Here is a 21,321-nt window from a genome sequence, read left to right as displayed (position 1 = left end):
AGGGTGCAAGTGCTTATGGTTGATTGTTTTGAGCCGGCTGCAGAAGGGATGCTCAACAACAGGGAGAGGAACTTCGAGCGTTGAAGATGCGGCTGCAAGGGATATGTCTGCATTGAATTTAATGGGTGAAGGCAGCAAGCTTGGTTGCAGGTTGAGGGACGCAGATGAGTATGGCAGCGCGGGGCGTTATGAAACGTGGGGCAACCAACAAGTGAATGGCAGCGTTGCAGAGGAGGAGGAGGAGAAGGAGCTGCGTGGGCAACCTGAGGACGCAACAGAGAAAGAAGAGTTGCAGGTTCGATAAGTGGAGCTATGTGGGGGTGCAGGAATGTAATGCGTAGAAAAAAAAGGACGCAGAGAGAGAGCTGCGTGGAGGCTGGCAATAGATTGCTGAGGAGCAGAATGAAATGGACAGCGAGCAGTGAGTAATTTGTCTGGACAGTTGAGGGAAAAACGACTTGAAGAGGTGCGGGTTTTCTCTGCAATCCCACCAAGCAACCAATATAAAATACTTTCCAGGGACTCTGATAAAATTATTTGATCCACTTATCTTCAGTTTTTGTAGATGAAACCCTCTCAAAAAGATTTCCAGATCTGAAAGCAACAAAATTTAAAACCCTTGAACAGCCAAAACAGAGACCCTGCAAAAACTAATTTTCCCACAAGATTTTATCTCAGACCTGCAACCTGCAAATGGAAAACAAAAACCCAGAAAATATATGCAAGGATTAAAAATGAAACCCTACAAACCAGCTACGAATTTACAGATCTAAGGCTCTTTAGCAGCCAGATTTGTCAATAATCCACGGTAATATTATCAAAATTCCAGATTTACTGTGAAAAACTTCAGAAATCTCTCATGCAAATCAAAAAAAGAAACAGACTCCAATGATAAACCCAGGATCGAAACTGGCTGGGCTCTGCAAGAAAATGCTTGTGGGAGTTGGCTGGTTCAGCCGAGAACTTCCCCAAACACCCACTGATATTCTTCAATAAGGGTTTCCTGCACAACTCACTTCAACCATCAATAAAGAGAGAAAAACAGTACTAGATCTCAGATGCAATGGAGATACCTGCCATTATTTCAAAAATTCTAATGCCATTCAAACCCTAGCAAGTGAACAAGATACCTGTGTTCAACAATACTCTATAATAAACTGTTACTAATGGCTGAAAATCAAAATATGCAGAAAATAAAATAGCTCACAGCACTTCAAGAGAGTAACACCAGCAAGATTTCAACCCCAAAGTCTTTCTTTATTAGCACCAGAAAAAGTTTACAAGAGAGCTTCTTCAGCACAAGACTCACAGATCGAATGATCTCAAATGACCCCTAGCACCCTATTTAAAGGAAAAATTCCCAACAGCTAGTTCGAGTGATCCACGTCAAAATGATCTCGACCGTCGATGAGGATCAAGATATCTCTTAATCTCATCCGTCGAATTTTTAATGTATTAAAAAATTGAAATTCTGCATTTATTTACTCAAAATATTATTATTTTATTATTTCTAAGTTTTTTAATTATTTTATTTTATTTATTTATTTATTTACTTTTTAATTTATTTTTAAATAGATCATCGAACTTAGCCTTTGGAAAAAATCACCTAGGACCTAGGACTTAGGACTTATGAGGGCATTAAAACATTTTCTAACCCTCAAGACACTTTACATCATGACTTTTACAACTTTACATCTCAAGGGGGAAAACCCATTTGACATAGACCCTCATAAACCACCCAGTTCTGCGACACAACTATAATCTAGCAGATTAACACACTAGGATTTCTCTAAGATTCTAATGACAAAATTCATTCCGGCTTTGGGGTTAGGCTGAAGGAAAACTCTGCCGATCATGGATCGGTGAGACGAAAAACCTTCCGAAATGTAGATTATCACTAGAAAATTAGGTCCACCTAGACAATTTACATACATGACTCATATATGCTAAGATTATTTACAATTCACACATGCAGACTGGGTTTACAACATAGTATGATCAAGTCGACGATGATTGTTGAATGGCACGGACATGTCGATCAAGCGCTATCCCTTTTTGCGAAGAAAAGGGGGTGTATTGCTATGGGTAGTTGACACGTAGTGGTCAACATCTGGCTCTACTTGGGGACATGTTGCTGCACTGTAGGAATGTGAGAATCCAGAATCTGCATCCACGCAACACACAACAGAAATAAGTAGCGTCCATTCAAAAACCATCATATAACATCTAAGCACATAAAAGATAGAAGCTCTTCATTTATTAACAAGGAAAGTAAATCTAATCCTAAATCAGAAATAAAATGCTGAAATAACAAGGAGTAGGGATAGAAATACAATACAAAGGATGCCCTATGGCATCAGATATCATCTTTGAAGAACAACTTGAGCATTTGGCCATTCGCTGGTAGATCAAGTGGTTCACCATCCAATCTGCTCAAGTGGAATGAGTTTGGTCCAGCTATATCTCGAATGATGTACGGTCCCAGCCACAAACTGTCGAACTTCTTATGTTTTCCTGGTTTTTCATTCTTGCGGTCCCAAAGTAGTACCATATCTCCCACCTGCAAAGATCTAGATCGAGAGAATTTATCAAAGCTTTTCTTAATGTTAGATTGATTTTTACAAATAGCATCAAAAGCTGTCCTACGAGCTTCATCTAACTCCACAATCTAATCTATTCTATTCTGAACAACATCTTTATTAGTAGAAAATTTTTGAAGGAGCTGATAAGCTGGCAATTTCAGGTGCACAGGTAAAGTTACATCCAAGCCATAAACTAATTCAAAGGGAGATTTACCAGTAGCTTTCTTCTTAGTGATTCTATCTGCCCATAAAGCATACTTGATTTTGCTGTCCCATGATCTCTTATTATCTCCTACTATCTTCTTGATAATGGTTATGAGATTCTTGTTACTTGATTCAGCCAGACCATTACCCTGAGGATAATAATTTGACGAATGAGATAAGACAATGCCATATTTGAAACAAAAAGATGAAAACTCTAAGGAACTAAAAGCTTTGGCATTGTCAGTAGTGATCTTAGCAGGGACACCAAATCTAGTAATGATATTATTTTCAATGAAATCCATAATAACCTTTTCAGTGGCATTCTTAGCAGGAATGGCTTCAACCCATTTAGTGAAATAATCCATAGCAGTCAAAATCCATGAGTAGCCATTGCTAGAATTTTCATGGAACTTCCCTATGAAGTCCAGACCCCAATGCTGAAAAGGTGCCTCTACAATGACAGGTTGTAGGGGCAGGGCAGCAAGCTTCTATTTCCCAGTGAATAGTTGACAGGCTTGACAAGCTCTAACAAACTTGTGCACATCAAAAAAAATTGAAGGCCAATAATAACCAGCTCTCAGGATTTTGTGGGCGGTAGTTCTAGCAGCATAATGACCACCACAAAATCCTGAATGAAACTCAGAGATTAATTTCTTGGACTCAATGTCATCAACACACCTAAGCACTATGCCCTCAGGATTTCTCCACCCAAGACCATCCTTCTTAAGGCAATACTTAGCGGCTTTTAGTCTAAGAGCCCTTCTCTTATGAGCAACTAAATGGTTAGGACATGCAAGATTCATCAAGTAATAAACTATGTCCTTGTACCACTCATGCTCTCCTAATCTTTGCAACTCCGGCAAAGATAGATCGCTAAGACAAAATAAACCAAGAGTCTTTTCGTTACCTTCAGTCAACATCTGAGCCAAACCTTGGCCTTTGACTAGCTTGGTGGGTCTAATCTCTAAATCATATTCTTGTATTTTAGTAACCCACCTAGCACGAGTCCCCAAGCAATCGGTTTGAGTTAATATATCTTTAACAAGAGAATGTGGGACGAAAGCAATGATTTTAGAATAACCCACATAAGTTTTGAAGTGCTTAAGAGACTTGACCAAGGCATAAGCCTGCTTTTCCATGGTATTGTACTTCAACTCGGAATTTTGAAGCGCTCTACTCATGAAAGCGATAGGCTGCTCGTGACCATCTTTATTCTTTTGTAGCAGGACACCAGCAATGGTATCTTCGGAAGCGAAAGAAAAAATCATGAAGTCCTTGGAATAATCGGGACTAACTAAGACAGGAGCTCTTGCAATAGCACATTTGATTTCTTGGAAAGCCCTTTTGCTGTCTTCTTGCCAAACAAATTTTGCATCTTTCTTTAGAAGACTTTGAATAGGCTTAGCTATTTCTGCGTAATTTGGGATAAATCTTCTAATAAAATTTGTCTTTCCAAGGAAAGACTGAAGGGATTTAAGATTATGAGGGAGAGGAATCTTTTGGATTGCTTGAATTCTTTCAGGATCAATCTTGATTCCTTCCTTAGAAATGACATGGCCAAGTAATTTCCCTTCTGTTACTCCAAAAACAGACTTAGATGGATTCAAAGAAATCCCATATTCTCTACATCTATTGAAAACCTGCCTAAGATGATTTACATGACTGATACCATCTTTAGAAAAAACAGTAAGATCATCTTGGTAAATTTCAATAATTTTCCCGATTAACCCCTTGAAGGCATAATCCATAGCCCTTTGGAATGTAGCTCCAGCGTTGGTTAATCCAAACGGCATTCTGATGTATTCAAAGGTACCCCATGATGTGGTGAATGTGGTTTTATGACGATCTTCCTTTTTAACCCATACTTGATTGTACCCAGAAAAACCATCTAGCAACGACATCATTCCAGAACCGGTTACTCTTTGCAACAAAGTTTCCATGTTTGGCAAAGGGTAATTATCTTTTTTGCATGCTAGATTAAGGTTTCGAAAACCGACACAAGCCTTATCGTACATTCTTTTTCCTAACAATCACCAGATTTGAACACCATGTTGAATGCCTGGTTTGAGCGATAATTCCTGCTGTAAGCATTTTCGCAAATTCTTTCTGAACTAAAGGGGCTAATTTAGGATTAATTTGCCTAAGTTTCTGGCGAAAGGCTTTAGCATTTTCATCTTTTAAGGGGATAGTGTGTTCCATGACATCTTCCCTATAACCCTTTAATTCATCATAAGGAAAAGCTAAAACATCTCGACATTTGCTAAGTAAATTAGTTAACTTTTTTCTTTCCTCCACACTAGTACCTCTACCAATTTTAACCATTTTTGGGTTTTCAGAAGTACCAATGTTTATCTCGAGATATTCGCCTGGGTCCATCTTATTTTCTTCTCCCAACTTCGTGGCATCATGCCGATCAAAATGTTGTTCTAAGGCAACCACATTCCTAGGAGTAGGATTCATGATATGCTCATGATTCAAAGATCCATCCTCCTCAGAATCTACCCGGAAATCCTCAAACTCATCCAAACTATTAAGGAAACGAATGACTTGCTTTTCATCATTAAAAACCTGCCAATGCTCTGAGTTATCTGGAACAGATGGTCTAAATATTACTTCCATTTTAATCTTATCATTAATTAGCTCATCAAATAACTGGAAAGTAGTATCAGCTACGGCAAGTTCATCTGCCAAACTATTTTGCTCTCTTCGGATAGCTTCGAGGTCAAGAGCATCAAAGTGCTCCATAGTATCCCACACAACATTTCGATAATTCCTTAGTCTTTGATTTTTGCATGTGAATTTATTTTTAAGCTGCATGATAACTAAATCAGAATCCCCCTTAATGCTAAGCAATCCTCAAAGATTTTGCCAATTCAAGCCCCAACAATATAGCCTCATATTCAGCGACATTGTTGGTTGCTTCGAATTCTAATCGATAGGCAAACTTGAAAATGTGATCAAGGGGATATTTAAGCACTATTCCAGCTCCTTTACCATGCTTAGACGATGCACCATCGAAGTACATATACCAAATTTATCCTTGAGATCCTTAATCTTATTATCGGGAGGAATTATGAAATTAGACATGATGACATAGTTCCCAATGTCAGATTGCTCTTTGATTATCTCGCTGTGAGGTCTCTTAGGATCTTCGACATGAAATTTTCTTTCGGGCTCTCTATTTAGTCTTACAAAACCATCACCCCTAGGGGAAGGAATCATAGCATATGACCAATTCATTTGAATACTTCCTCCTAAATCAGAGGCCACTTTCTGGATAACAGCATACCCCAGGCATCAGGCACATCCACAACAACAATATTCATGACAATCATGATGTCTGGGTAAACTGATAGATGAACTTGCAAATCTTTGATTAAACCATGCACTTCAATTTTCTTAGAATCCATGGCACATATGTTATAGTAGGGTCTAGAAACTCTTAAGTTAAGCTGTTCCATGACCCTTTTAGTCATTACACAAGCTGATGCAGCAGAATCCAACATGCAATTATTCAATTTATATCCATTAACTAACAAGGTGATAAAGAAAGGTTGGTGATCTTTGTTATCTGCATCTAAGCTTTGCAAATATATGGGAGCATCATGATAGTCAACTTCCCGATTCTTTTGTTGAGAAGTATTTACTTGAGAACCTTGAATAGCTTTTAGTAATTTGTCTCTTTGGGAAGGGATTTTAGCAATCTCGGAGACAGGAACTCAGATTTTTGCGTTGTTAAACCAACTTCCCAAATCGACATCTAACCCAGAGTTTATACCAGGGTTAAAAGTTCGAGGGGGAATTTGATTCCCACTTTGATCTTTATCCCTTCTCTAATAGGCCAAACCCTTATCTCTAGCAATTTCCAAGATTTGCTCGGGAGAGGGTTTTTCACCATATAACCTAGCCAAAATGTCATCTTCATTTTCAAGGTTATTTATACTAAAAGCTGATGAAGGATTCATAACATCATGACTATTTTCCTTGACCTCTATCCAATCATCCATAGACAAATGAAACTTGCTACCTACCACATTTATTTGATCACCTGTCCCAAACATTCCATTATCCAAGATTCTTCTAACGATGGGGCAAGTGGCCTCTTCATGAAGAGCATCACAAACCCGACAATAAGGAGGAGCATTATCAACCAAATTAGTTATCGGATTAGGAGGCCTTTGCTCAGTAGACTGACCCTTCTTTTGCCAATTGTTATTTCTATTATTATTATTTCGAGGTTGGAAGTTTTGCGTTTGTGTTCTTTCCATTTGAATCAACCTACTCTGCAAAGTGGCTATTTCCTTGTTATGATTGATTTCCATGGTTTCAATCTTTTGAAGCAATTTTAGAGCAAGTTCGCTTTCAGGTTCTTGAACTGCTTTTCCTTTAGGTTGTTTTAGTTCCGTAGCAGCCCTATCAAAACCTGGGATCTCAAACCTCCCAGATGCTGCCTTGTCCTTTTCAAGCTCTATAGCTAAGGCTTGGCAATCTCTATAATCATTAAGTTTAGCACGCCTTAATTCATAAGATGGCTCAGGACTAAAAGCATCAATGTAAAAATCTTGGAGAGATTTGTCTGTAGGTTTATAGTCTTGAGGTAATTCTCTAATAATACCATTAAACCTTTTATTAAATTCTTCAACAGTTTCATTCTCTCTCTTTTTTATTATGCTAATAGCTTTTACGAGGTGTTTTCCTTCTCTCTTATCTCCATATTTTTCTTTAAAGGCATTAATGATCGATTCTAAGGAATCAAATGAATTCTGAGGCTTTTCAGTAAACCATTCATGAGCATCACCTCCCGCTGAAGCCGATAAAGCCACCAGGTTTATTGAGCGCATTCAGCACATCTGCTAGTAGGTTCATGACATCCTGGAGAAAGCCAATGCAAAATACAAATAATGGCATGATCAACGTTGGGTGCCACACAAGTTTTAGGTGGGCGAAAAAGTTTGGTTACATCTGTAGAAAGAGTGCCTCGCTGGAGCCCATCGTAAGCTTCGATGATCGATCACTCCGACACAGGCCTTACACCATCACTAAGGCCATGGGAGACAACGCTTTTGAGCTCAGTATCCCCCCATTCTTGGGCTTGCACCCCGTATTCAGTGCGGACCGCCTTCGACCATACTTTCCACCATTGCTGGACACATCACACATTGCTGAAACCCAGACTGCATTGAACATGCCACAACTGATCAGATCATTGAAATAGATCAAGAACACTCGCAAATAGAGGATCCAACTGTATCGAGTTGTCAAAACTGGCCAACTCCTGCACCAAGGCAAGTGGCTCACCAGGGACCAGGTTCAACAAAAGTTTCCCCATTTGATGGGGGCACTCAACGCAATGGGGGCCATCGCTTCCCAAGGGGGGAGGAATAATCCAGGTGGATATTGGTGGCCACCTGCCTATTCCACCTAGTCCCCCATTATTGTTTCTTTTAGTTTCCTTAATTGTAGTACAATTTACTATTTTTGGCAGTTTTTTGAGTCCTGAACTTCTGGAGCTGCTTTGAGGCCCTAAACAACGTTTTTTTGGAAATCGGGCAAACCCGTTGCTTGTAACAATAGTTTGTAGTTGAAAGTTGTAGTCCTTGGATAGATATTTCGAACGATGTATTGTATGCATCAAACGAAGTTCGTATGCCAAAGTTACAACACTGGGAAGTTGATGTACCAATTTACTCCAACGGGGCTCACAAATTTTTGGTGCTTCATGTCAAAATCGTTGAATCTAACACTTCAGAAACCCCTACTGCAATTACTGGTTTATAATCTCCTACTTGTTCTTTACATTAACAAGTTATTTAATTGCATAAACATCGAAATAAACACTATTGCAACCTTCACCAATATACAGATCATGCACTAAAATAAACCGAGACAATAACACAAGGGACACCATTATTTTTGGACAATTGTCCCCAGAAAAACCCAATTCGGGAAACCGGTGCAACGTATAGAGGGTTTGTATTATTAAGCGGATTTCGTGAATACAACTAGGGTGCCAGAAATGGCTCACTCAACAGAGAATATCCTTGGCAGTAGTACCTCAATCCAGAGACCGATATTCCGGCAAATCAACAAGCAGATGATCATTCTCAACAACGACTCTAGATGTTCCCTATGTTGGACAACGAAAGCTGCTCCAAGCACTGCTCTGGAACTGCATCACTCCTTCAGCAGCTGCGTCTCCCTCTCTCGGCTCAGAATTTTCTAATCTACTCCCAATCTGCCCCACAGAATTTTCCCAGCGTTGCCTTTGAGGCCCAACATCGGCCTCTACGACGTCTGCGTCCCCTGCGTTAGCCTTCTACATCCTCTGCGTCATCTCTTCGGCCTCTACGTCAGCACTTCTAGGGCTTGCGCTGTCTCTCTTGGCACTGTGTTGCCTCTTTGCTATGTATTCTTCAGTCTCGTATGAAAATTCCTTGTTGAACTGCTCCTCACTGCAACTTTGATCACTAACTCGATTTCCTCAGCAAACCTCGCCCCAAAAAATCGAATTCTTTGATCACTTGATGTATTTCCAACTGACCCTCAAGCCTCCTCTTATACTTTTCCTGTTGAAGAATCAACGGCCGAGATTAAGTCCCTAATCAACGCCTAAGATTAGAACTAGCTTGATCTTCGTCACTTAGAACTTTGTCACCCATATTTTATTAATACACATTAATATTTTTATTTTTCTAAGTTTAGACTTAGGAACTCATTAAAAATATTAATTATTTTAATAACTCCTCCTCAGGGTGGAATTTCTCCAAACAATTTCTGGGTTTTGGCGATCTTATGTGCCTTAGCCTCTCCACCAATTGTCAAGGCTAGAGCACATTCGATGCTACCCAAAATTAACACTTCATCTCCTAGGTTTAGGTTTTTGGATGTTTAGGGTTTTCCATTATTTCTCAATAATAAATAGGCCTTTGAGCCTCATTGTAACATAATTCAAAAGGCATGTAGCTGCCACATCTCTTCTCAGAGATAAGCTACCATCGCTTGAGCTAGCTTATTTCCATTCTGCATGTAAATAGTTTTCAGTACTTCGTTATTAATGAATTGAAGTTTTGTTTTCACGATATCTCTATGTTTCTGTTTATATCTGTGTTTCATTTCGTTCCTTCATAAAGCTGGGTCAGTTCAAGCACATAAGAAACTACTAACTGGAAATTTGGAAATATCATGATTGATAAAATAAACTAGAAATTTAGAAGAACTTGTGAACTACGCTCTCAATGTGAAGTTGTGAGCACTGGTCAGAAGGCATGCAGCTGCCACATCTCTTCTCAGAGATAAGCTACCATCGCTTGAGCTAGTTTATTTCTATTCTTCATGTAAATAGTTTTCAGTACATTGTTATTAATGAATTGAAGTTTAGTTTTCGTTGTATCTCTATGTTTCTATTTCTATTTCTATTTCATTTCGTTCTTTCATAAATCTGGATCAATTCAAGCACATAAGAAACTACTAACTAGAAATTTGGAAACATCATGATAAAATAAAACTAGAAATTTAGAAGAACTTGTGAACTGCGCTCTTAATGTGAAGTTGTGAACTGCTCTCTCAATCTGAAGTTGCGAGTCCTAAGGGGGGAGGATTGTTCCGGGTGGATATTGGTGGCCACCCACCTATTCCACTTGGACCCCCACCATTGTTTCTTTCAGTTTCCTTAATTGTAGCACAATTTACTATTTCTGGTAGTTTTTCGAGTCCTGAGCTTTCGGATTCGTTTTGAGGCCCGAAACGACATTTTTTTTGGAAATCGGGCAAACCCATTCCTTACAATAGGGGTTTGCAGTCAAAAGTTATAGTCCTCGGATATATCTTTCGAACGAGGTATTGTACGCGACAAACGAAGATCGTATGCCAAAGTTACGACCTTGGGAAATTGATGTATCAATTTACCCTAAATGGGGCCCACAAACTTTTGGTGCTTCATCTCCTAGGTTTAGGTTTTTGGATGTTTAGGGTTTTCCATTGTTTCTCAATAATAAATAGGCCTTTGAGCCTCATTGTAACACAATTCAGAAGGCATGTAGCTGCCACATCTCTTCTCAGAGATAAATTACCATCGCTTGAGCTAGTTTATTTCCATTCTGCATGTAAATAGTTTTCAGTACTTTGTTATTAATGAATTGAAGTTTTGTTTTCGTTGTATCTCTGTGTTTTTGTTTATATCTGTATTTCATTTCGTTCCTTCATAAATTTGGATCAGTTCAAGCACATAAGATCATCAGTTGAATTTCCACGACCCTGGTCCTAGATAGAATCTTAAAATCTTTGACGCTACCAAACCAAGAATCTCAACAAGGCTACCCTTGCACAATGGAATATAAACAACAATAAATCACACATGCATAATTATCGACAACTTTTTACAAATTTTCAACCCAACTTCATTATATTAATCAGCATATAATACAACTGTCTAGGGCTCTTGTACAACGGATAATGGCCCTCAAATATTTGCAAGTACAAGAATACAAGATACAATGACAATCTTGCTACAATCTCAACATCTATGTCGTATCTCATCCTGGCGGTGCTTCGCTTCCGTTCTGCTCTCTAGCTACCCTTAGTCCATCAAGAAACAACACATAGAGACTCCAGGAGGGTTGCCACCTATCTCTGCTGCAAGTCGCTTTTGCTACAATGAACATGGGCTGATTCAATATGCTCTTCTAGGTTGGCCAACACTTGAGCTCTAATATGCCAATCTAGTAGCTTCTTTCGTCCAACAAAGAGCTACACATTAGGCTCAATCCTTCAACCAACACACAAATGTCAATTTCCTTCTTGTCACGCTGATCTAGGGCTACTTTGGACACTTTCTTGTTGCCCTCCACCAACCACTAAGTGCCCAATACAACTGTCACAACTCCACTGTGAAATCTGCTCCTAGGAAAGGCTTCCAACCACCAAGTCAAGCCTTCCAATTGACTCCCACAGGCTGCACGTAAATCTGATCCAACTTGGTCAATACTTGACCCAACACCTAGCAACAATGAAGAAGATACATATAGACTACTATTCATAACTGCAGAGATTTGATCACTGGTTAGAGCACAACTGTAGTCCATGTACATCCACCATTTATGGTCAAATATGCCTCATAAATTTGCGACTTCCCTTCTTCCACAAGCCTGGTAACTTTGTTGTGTGAATAAGCTCCTACAACTCCTTGTTTAGGGCTTGTTTGACCCTCAAAACAACCACCATTGGACTGCGGCCTAATCATCACAATTCAGTCATCATCTCAGTCTGTTTAGGGATGAATTACCACTCAAATTCTAGCAGAAAACAATCCCAAATTATCCTTATTAACTTGGCCTAGCAGCAGATCCCCACACCCTTCAAAGCAGTAAGAAAACCCCAAACGACGCTTCTTCTCTTGGCTGAAGTATCTCCCTCATCTGCGGCCCTAAAACAAAGATCTTTTTTCAAGTCGAGTTCCTCTTTGTGTTGCTCTCTTTGGATGTCAAAATGATCTCTCCACACCTTCTATTTATACACAATTAAAAGGCTCCATGAATTTACCAAGAGACATGACTTTTGGCATAACTATCTTCAGGCCTACACGACTTGAATGCCCAAAAATCAATTATTAACTTCAAAAATTCATCTCATCTTTTACAACTTGGATTTTGTCGATTTTCGTTGCGTTGGATTCTCCTTGCCATCCTCTATCATCTCCATCCATCACATGTAGAAAATGCCTCGTGGTTTTGGCCCAACATCAATGGGTGCAAAACCTCAATCTTGGGTTCCAAGCCCACAAGTGACTTTTGTGGCGCTGCAACCTCCAAACCCTGAACCCTAGGGCTTGGAGTACCTCCCAAGCTATCAAAAAATCAACATTCATTTTTTTCCTTCATAAATCTAGATCAGTGCAAGCACATAAGAAACTACTAACTAGAAATTTGGAAATATCATGATTGATAAAATAAAACTAGAAATTTAGAAGAACTTGTGAACTGCGCTCTCAATATGAAGTTGTGTGCACTGCTCTCGAATCTGGCAAAACTCCTCACACTGCACAACAAATTCGATTTTGGCGGCGAGAAAACTTGACTTTAACGACGAACAATGACAAAAAAACCTAAAAATAAACCATGTCGTGGGTTTTAAATGTCACTTTTCGTGGGACATGTGTCCTAAGCCAAAAACGTTAGGGCACATTTTTGCGACGTCCAAAACACGTTTTTCGGTTGGACACGAAAAAAAAACGTTTTCAACATGTTTTAGGGCACGTTTTGTGTTCGACACGTGAAATACGAGACACGAGATCCTGAGGGACGTGTTGTGTGACTTAGGTATGTATCTACCCCCGCTGACATGAGGGGAAACAATGCCCATTACATGTTTTGTGCAACTTAGCTTCGTAGGTACCAGTTCTTGTGCACCCTCAAAGAAATAACAACCATATCCCACTTATGTGTAGTGTTTGCCATTTCTCACATCAGCACAATTAAGGGCTTAGCTGTCTCTAACTCAAAATTTTCAGTTGCAAAAGGTAGAGGTTGTATGCTGTCAATATTGGTAGCTAGATGTTTATTTGATGGTATAGAATCATAGATCTCATTACCCTGTCCACATCATCTTTAATTAAGCTCAAGTTTACCTTGTATATTAACATTCACCTTTTTGATGGTCATTCTCTATTACCTTATAGTGGTTTAGCTCATTTGTTTCTGTCATCTGATAATACCTTTAAATGGGAAAAAATGAGTAGCCCTTGAGCATGTTATATAGCCCCTGGGCTGCCCTCTAGGAGAGTAGGAGTTGAGAAGGCAAGATGGAAAGGTGGTCAAATAACCTTATAATTGAGCCTGTGCAGCTACTAATATGATGCACATGTTCATGAAGGCCTGGAGCCATATTCAATGCACTTATCTTCTTAGTGTTGTAGTCTTTAACAACATGGAGGTTCTCTTTTTTTTTTTGTGAGATGGGTTTACAAGCTTGTATTATCATTTTGAATTTGAACTGTTAGTTCCTTTTTCTATTGTGTATAGAATACATCTTGTTTTTTGGAGTACTGAAATGAGTTAAAGTTGGTGGCTGAAAAATATATTATCAAATTCATTGCAAAATCTACAATGTATGTTCCCTTTTGACAGGTGAAGGGACTATCTAGTGTGAAAGAAGAAGTTTATAGTGCTTTGGATTCTTTCATTGTCTGGGATTTAGAATTTCCTCTCATTGCAGTGAAAAAAGCTCTGAAGACTCTTCAGGCTGAAAAGGAATGGAAACGGATTATCCAGGTATTCTCTGTATAGTTGAATTAGTTAGTTGTTTTTTTCAGGAATTTTTGGTAGCAGTTTAATAACTAAATGGTCTATTTTATGGAAAAGGCATGAGCATTCTTTAAATAAACGTGGAAGGCTCTATCAGCAGGGGATATGGCTAGTGAAACTACCATTGTAACATCTCACTTAAAATATCATATGTGTGTTGGAGTATTCAGTGGAAATTTTATTTATTTTTTCAAGAGTGGACTCTTTTAGGTTGTTCCATATTATGTATTTTGAGGTACAAATTAGAGGTAGTTTATTGATAAAAAATCGTGGAACTATGTTCATGGGGCTGTGTCCATTGAGGTGATATACTGTTCAGTCATTAACATTATGCAGAAAATAAAAAAAAACCCGGAATCTTTCTTAAAGATCCATTGAAGAATTCAGATGTAATAAAACCATAGGAATGGAATAGAATTCAGGTAGTAACTAACCAAAGGTGGTAGGAGTCATTGTTATGTGGGGTTAATGTGGCAGGGGGAGAGGGAATAGTTGTGAGAGATGAAACGAGACAAGAAAGGGTGAAGATCAAATAGGCTTTTGTTGTAGATGAGTCATGGGAGACATGAAGATCATGGACACATTGTAATAAAGTTATAAACACCATGCAATTTGTAACACCACTTCCTTTGTTGATGTAAAATGATCAAAGTGATCAGTTTATGAAAACAAGATAGATCAATGTGAAGAAACAAGAGATAAAATTCAACAAAAAACAATGCATATGAAGTAAACATGCTTCTTTGGATCAGTTAATGTTCTCCCAAGCCCATACTCCAGTCTGTTTGGCACAGCCCAAAAGGCCACAATTTACAAGTTATCCTGTGCTAGGTTAGTGTGTACAGTGCTTGTATTGACATTCAAATCCTCTAGCAAAAATTGCATAATTGTTTTGGAAAATGTTGAGGATTCAACACAAAAATTGACCCTATCTATATTAGATGCAAATTGACTAAATGACTATGAATGTGATAGCTTCAGGATACTCCATGATCCATAGTGACAGAAACCTGGAGTGTTCATAGGGTGTGTTACGGCCTGTTTTCAGCAGCTTTCTTCTCTCACTGGTACAACAGAATTACTTTGGAGTTTAGTGGCTGTTATATGTTGTGAGTAGAGAGTGGGAGGCCATGCACTGTGTTCTGTCTTGCTCGGCCACCATTCATCATTCAAAAGAGTAGGGTTTGCTTGAGAGAGGTTTTTGGAGACATATCTCACCATGAGGTCCATTTGGACATACTTAACACATATTTGAGGCATGGTTAAATGTCTTACATTCTATATTGTTGTATTATTGATGGAGAACGTTGTTCATAGGGTTTGAGATCACATGGATGGACAATGAGAACAAGATGCAATCCATAGATCCCCTTGTTGCCTCAAAATCTAGCAGGTCTTGTGAGAGGGCTTACAAGACAAGAACTAAATAAAGGGACAACAATGAGGTGGAGTCTCATTGTTACCATAACACTCCACCTCTTGCTCCTTAGTGGATTTTCACCACAAGGGAGGCTGTTAGTTTTCTAATACCCAACTGCTAATTTAATAAAAAATCTGCAATGAAGAAACTCAATACTGAACTCCAAACACTTTTACTAAATATGCTGAGTGTTTTAACAAATAATAGCAGTGAAAAATAAATTCACGTAGACACAAGCACACAATAAAACAATACACTAGAAATTACCCAGGATACCCCAATTGGGGAAAACCTGCCAACTTGTGTGTTTTTATTAATCTGCTCAGCGAATATCTCAAATAATTATAAGGGAAAATTTTCCCTTCAATTCGATGTTCGTCAACACACTGATCTGCACACTCTTATCCAACTCGGCCTTCCTGTCTGCGCAACTGTTACACAACTATTACATGCTAACTTGACCCTCTTGGTTTCATAGTTGTTACAGGGTAACTCGGCCCTCTTGTCTGTGCAACTATTATAGGCTAACTTGACCCTCCTATGCAAGGCTAACGTGGCCCTGGAAATGAAGTACGTTGGCTGAAGAATTCACTGAGGGCCTTGAGGCTATTCAGCCTCTCTTTCTGCCGTAGCGTGCTGATCTGGAAACCCTTCTTCGCGGAGCATATTCATGATCTAAGTCTGCGCCTTTTCTTTCCTAATAAAGTCGACTTGGCCTTCCATCTTCCACAAACAGCTAAGATTAAAACCCAATGGATGGTTGAGATCGATTCTATTTTTGACTATACAAAATTAGAATTTTCCTAAGTCAAAATTAAGAAAAACTAAACTGCACCTTAACTTCAATTGTGGGTCCTGTTACCTGCCACTTAGTGGGTGATACCCATAGGAGAAAATTTTCTCCTAGATGGTCCTCAATGGACAGCCAACAGCCCATTGCAACCACCAAATAGCTTGACATGCCATTTTCTCCGCCCCCTGAGCCAACCATGTGGTCACTCGCCCTCCTGTTATGATCGTATGTTTGAAGGTGGGCCTTCTGACCCCAAATGTATGGCTTTTCATTGTGTAGTTGGGTATTTTTGTTTACTTATCATGGACACTTTTGGACATGGATTAGTGTGGGGATTCGGTGGAAAGAATGGAGTAGGTCTGTACTCTTGTCTCCTCTACCCAATTTGATAGTTAACTTTGTATCCTAGTTCCGTGGGATCTCCTTTATTGGCTACTAAGCTTTAGAGATGGCACTACATGGGAAACCCGATTTTGGTTGCATGGTCCCACTTCCCAATACCATGTACATCACTCCCCTTCTGCTCATTACAACTCCATTCATCATTTTTCCCATCTTGGTCCACATTTGTCCATTGGGCCGACAAGGAGTTAGCCTCCCCCTTCCCTTGTCCACACTTGGGTCGGGCCTGTAACGATGCCCCAAAGGTTGATGCAGCTAAAAAGAAAGAAACAAGCATAATTTGGTCACTCTCAAAAGGAAATTACCATAAAATGCAAAAGATGCCCGGGATATACAAATTTAGCACATGGGAAAAATCCAAACATGAGCTCTTCCCCTTGTCTATGGCCATCACCCTGGGTTCCTATGGGCCCCATATGAGCCCCCTCCATCATTAAGGAACCCATGATTATCCCAAACACTTGGTGGGAAATGAATGCCCCACCTTAAGGGGGTATCCACTGCTATATCCTACACATCATGTTCTCATCCCATTTAGCCCCGAGCAATTATGAAGAAACATCAATCAAAGGAAAAAGGCATGTGAAGAAGGGTGGAAAAACAAAGGCCGGGGTAAACTCATGTACCATGTTTGCTCCCTCTTACATTCATATGTTCAAGTGTGGGCTTCCCCTATTATTGCTACCCTTGTACTGTGGCATGTGGCTTGGAGCCTTCCCCTAATGCCCCACTCTGTTCCATCATAATATCATGTGCCGCCTACCATTTGACGAGTCTACCAAGGACATGTCACCCCCTTTAAAGGCTGAAACCACCTAATAGGGTCCTTGGTTAACCTTCTTCTTGAGCTTGGAGACACCTGTACTTTCCAAAACCCACTAGGGAAGGGCATGCCAACATGAAGTGTCCACTTGATTTCACAATTTGTAAGCTCTTTTACTCGATTACTCTATTGATTTTTTGTACTGGAAGGCGAGGGGACGCATTAGATCTTATACAGGATTGCATGTGGGTCTCCATTTGGGGTTTGGTCTCCCTATATGGGGTCCAAGCCTTCCAGAGGGTCACATTGACACTTACAGGGTGAGCGTTGAGAGCCATGGGCCTCCACCATAACAGAGAGTAGATTTCCACTTCATGGATCCCTCAACACCATTCATTGATTGCTCATGTTCCACCTTTTCGGATGAGGATGATGTACCTGGACCACCATGCCCAGCCGACTTTGCACTTGCACCCAATGTTTTAAAACTTCGACTCCAATTCCGACTCGGCCGAGGGTCGACTCCGACTCGATCTCAATGACTCAGTCGTTGTAAAAAATACATTAAATATTTTTTTTTATAAAAAACATAATTTTAAAAATTTTCATTCATGTTTCCAAACACATAGCATTAGAATATAGATAGAAGACTACATATGATCAAAGTAGGCTCATGAATATATCCATTATATCAAAATAGCACCCAGTGCATTGTCCAATACATACATGATGATGATATAGAGATCAAAACAAAAGCACATAACCAAGGAGGCTAGAAATGGCCTCTACAACAAAAGTAAACTGTGACCAGTACTACTGGCTACTGCTAGAGGAGCCAACATCATCTGGTTCAACCTCTGGATTAGAGTCAGACAGGGAAGCCCATGGCTCCTCCTCATCATCATCTCCAACTGCAACTGTAGAAGTGGTAGCACTAGCAGGCTGTGCAACAACTGCAAGCTGAGATAGACGAGATATGCGCTTTTGTCGTGGCTGAGCAGAGGAAGCGCTTGCAATTGGAGGACTTGGGGCTAGCCCTGAGGCTGGTACAAGTGGATCTGCATTCAACTGAACATTATGTTTGAGTGATGCCTCCACCTGTAAATCCAAATCAAGATCCTCATCAGAATCAAACTCTGCTAGATGACTCTCCACTACCCAATCTGATGTTGGATCAATGTCTTCCAACACAATGGGATTTGAATCAGGTCTTTTGTTCAACAATTGGTTGCGTCTGAGCTAGAGGTTGTATTGGACATAGACTAGATCATTTAACCGTTTTTGATCCAAACAGTTTCTCTTCTTCATGTGAATCCTCTCAAAGACAGACCAATTGCGCTCACACTTAGTAGCACTGCAAGTTTGACTCAAAATACGAATTACAAACTTCTGCAATTCAGGACAATGGCTACCAAAAGCCTCCCACCATTGTGCTGCAAAAAACATAGGAGTGTAATGAGTTAGCTCAAAAAAATTACAAATTATATCCAACTTTTAAATTATAAATGATTTAACAAAATAAGTATTAATAATTTGAAAATTGAAATTTTTGTTTACTTGGCTCATCTGCTTCCCTTGCAATCTTTGCTAGTTTCTTCCCAAAGGTACCTGTGGCTTTGCTGAAGGTTGTGACCTGTCGGTGTATCTCCAGCTGATCACACTCCAATGGGATCATGCGATCAATGCAGTCAATCAATCCATCTCTAACCTCCCCCTTCAAAGCTCTTGCCGCCAGAGCTTTATTATGATATCGTGGGTTCAAAAAATACTTCGCTGCATGTATAGGGCGATGGAGTTGATTGTTCCATCTTTCATTAATGATTGCCCAAATAGGCCCATACTTAACCACTTTATCCTTGTATGCCCTCTTTATTTTCTCCTTTGCTTGATCCATAGCCTCATAAATGAAGCCCATAGCCAATCTTTCCCCATCCACCAACCGCAACACTTTAACTAGTGGCTCAACAACTTTCACAATCTCTGCTGCCTTTCTCCAAAATATTTCTTCATTAACTTTCTTTTTCAATTCTTTGCCATCCTGTTTGTGAGACCATTGGCTTTGATTCCATTCATCACTGGAAAATATCTTTTGCAAGTTTCTATGTTGTGAAAGCATAGATTGCAATGTCAAAAAATGAGTAGCAAATTTAGTGATGGCAAGCCTAATAATATCCTTGCCCCTTGTGTGTCTCCTCATAAGGCTCAAAATCCATGAATGATTGTAGATAAATTTTGTTATGCTTTTGGCATGATCTACAATGTTTTTGACCCAATCTAATTTGCCAATATCCTCAAGCATGAGGTCTATGCAATGTGCAACACATGGGGTCCAAAAGATGGTTTTGTGTTTTTCCTCTAACAGTTTACCAGCAAGAACATAGTTAGAGGCATTATCTGTGATGACTTGAACAACATTAGCCACCCCCACCTCCTCAACAACCTCATCCAATAGCTGAAACAACAATTGTCCATCTTTTACCTTATCAGATGCATCAACTGATTTTAGAAACATGGTTCCCTGTGGGCAGAAGATAAGAAAGTTTATGATGGTATGGTTCCTTTGATCAGTCCATCCATCTGACATGATGGTACATCCTGTTCTTGCCCATGAGTCCTTGAAATCTTTCAAATACTCATTAATGGAGGCAATTTCTTTCTGCAAACAATACCCCCTTATCTCATGCATAGTAGGGCCTTTGAAGCCTTTTCCAGCAGCATGTATGGCATCAAACATAGGCTCATAATATGGTGAACGGGAAGCATTGAAGGGGATATCAGCATCATACCACCATCTACATATGTAATCACAAGCAGTCTTCGTCAATTCTTTCTTCCAATGGTCACCTAAAGTGGGCTGTAAAGTTCTACTAGCTTGAGGACCATGTGTATCTGATGGAGAGGAGGGTGTGACAGTGAAATAAATTTTGATATTCATATCTCCCTTCTTTTTCATTTTACCCTTACCTTTTTCTTGAATAGACTCCAAAGAGGGAGGAACATATCGGAATGAGTTGGATGCATCAGTACAAGGGATAAAAGAAGAACCCTCAAAATCAAAATGGGGGTTGGTAGCCATCATTTTTTGTATACTCCTCTTCCTCCCAATTTCAGCCTCTAATTCTTTTTGCCTAGCCTTTTCTTCTTTAAACTTCCCAAAATTGGCTAACAAATCCTTCCTAATCTCCCCAATTTCTGGTGATTCACATGGAGTAATTTGGCCTCTAATCCCTGCCAAGTGTTGTTTCAGCCTATTAATGCCCTCAGGACCTTCCTTAATTTTTCTATGGCAAAATTTGCAATGCATTTGACTATCAACCATTTCAACATATGCCCAAGCAGCATCTTTCACTCTAGGTGCCATTTTTTCACTTGGAAATCAAAGGAAAAAAATCTGAAAATGAAAACAAAAAAAAATATCATTGCTTCAATGTTCATTTCTTTCACAAAAAACACTCTTTTCAATTTCCAGATTTGCACAAAAAAAGAAATAAGCAAAAACATATTTTTACAAGTGAAAAAAATACCTCTAGGCACAAACCAACTCGTCAATGCTGCTCCAACAAACCAACTCGTCAATGCTGCTCCAATGGCTTCCCAGGAAGCTCCTCACTCCTGCTACAATGCTTGCCCAAGACTCCTTACTGCTGCTCCAAAAACAAACTCCACAATCTTCACAAATTCTCACTCAAATGCAATGAGATGGCTGTGAGGAAATGAGAGGGGTTGGGTGGGCTTTATAGGGTTTAGGAGAGGGGAATAGACCCCAAAGAACCCAAAGGCAGATTACATTGGGCTTTGGGGTCCCCAAAAAGCAAATTTCAAAAAAAAAATTGTGCTGAAGTGACTTGACCAGCCGCTGT

General features: G+C 39.6%; 1 protein-coding gene across 3 annotated transcripts in view; it reads left to right on the top strand.

Moving 5' to 3' along the window:
- Positions 1-21,321, top strand: part of LOC149231267 (pentatricopeptide repeat-containing protein At4g21190-like) — a 187,711-nt gene that overhangs the window by 105,229 nt on the left and 61,161 nt on the right. For all 3 annotated transcript variants that reach the window (XM_089379142.1, XM_089379140.1, XM_089379141.1), the window contains exon 3: positions 13,907-14,050. In XM_089379142.1, coding sequence (XP_089235268.1) covers positions 13,907-14,050 — 144 coding nt within the window. The remainder of the gene's footprint in view (positions 1-13,906; positions 14,051-21,321) is intronic.

This window comes from Pinus tabuliformis, chromosome J (genome assembly GCF_031772625.1).
Source record: "Pinus tabuliformis cultivar Carrire ecotype Pingquan chromosome J, CPIR1, whole genome shotgun sequence".
NCBI lineage: Eukaryota > Viridiplantae > Streptophyta > Pinopsida > Pinales > Pinaceae > Pinus > Pinus tabuliformis.
The sequence above is the reverse complement of the archived record's forward strand: the minus strand, read 5'-3'. Positions and strand labels throughout refer to the sequence as shown.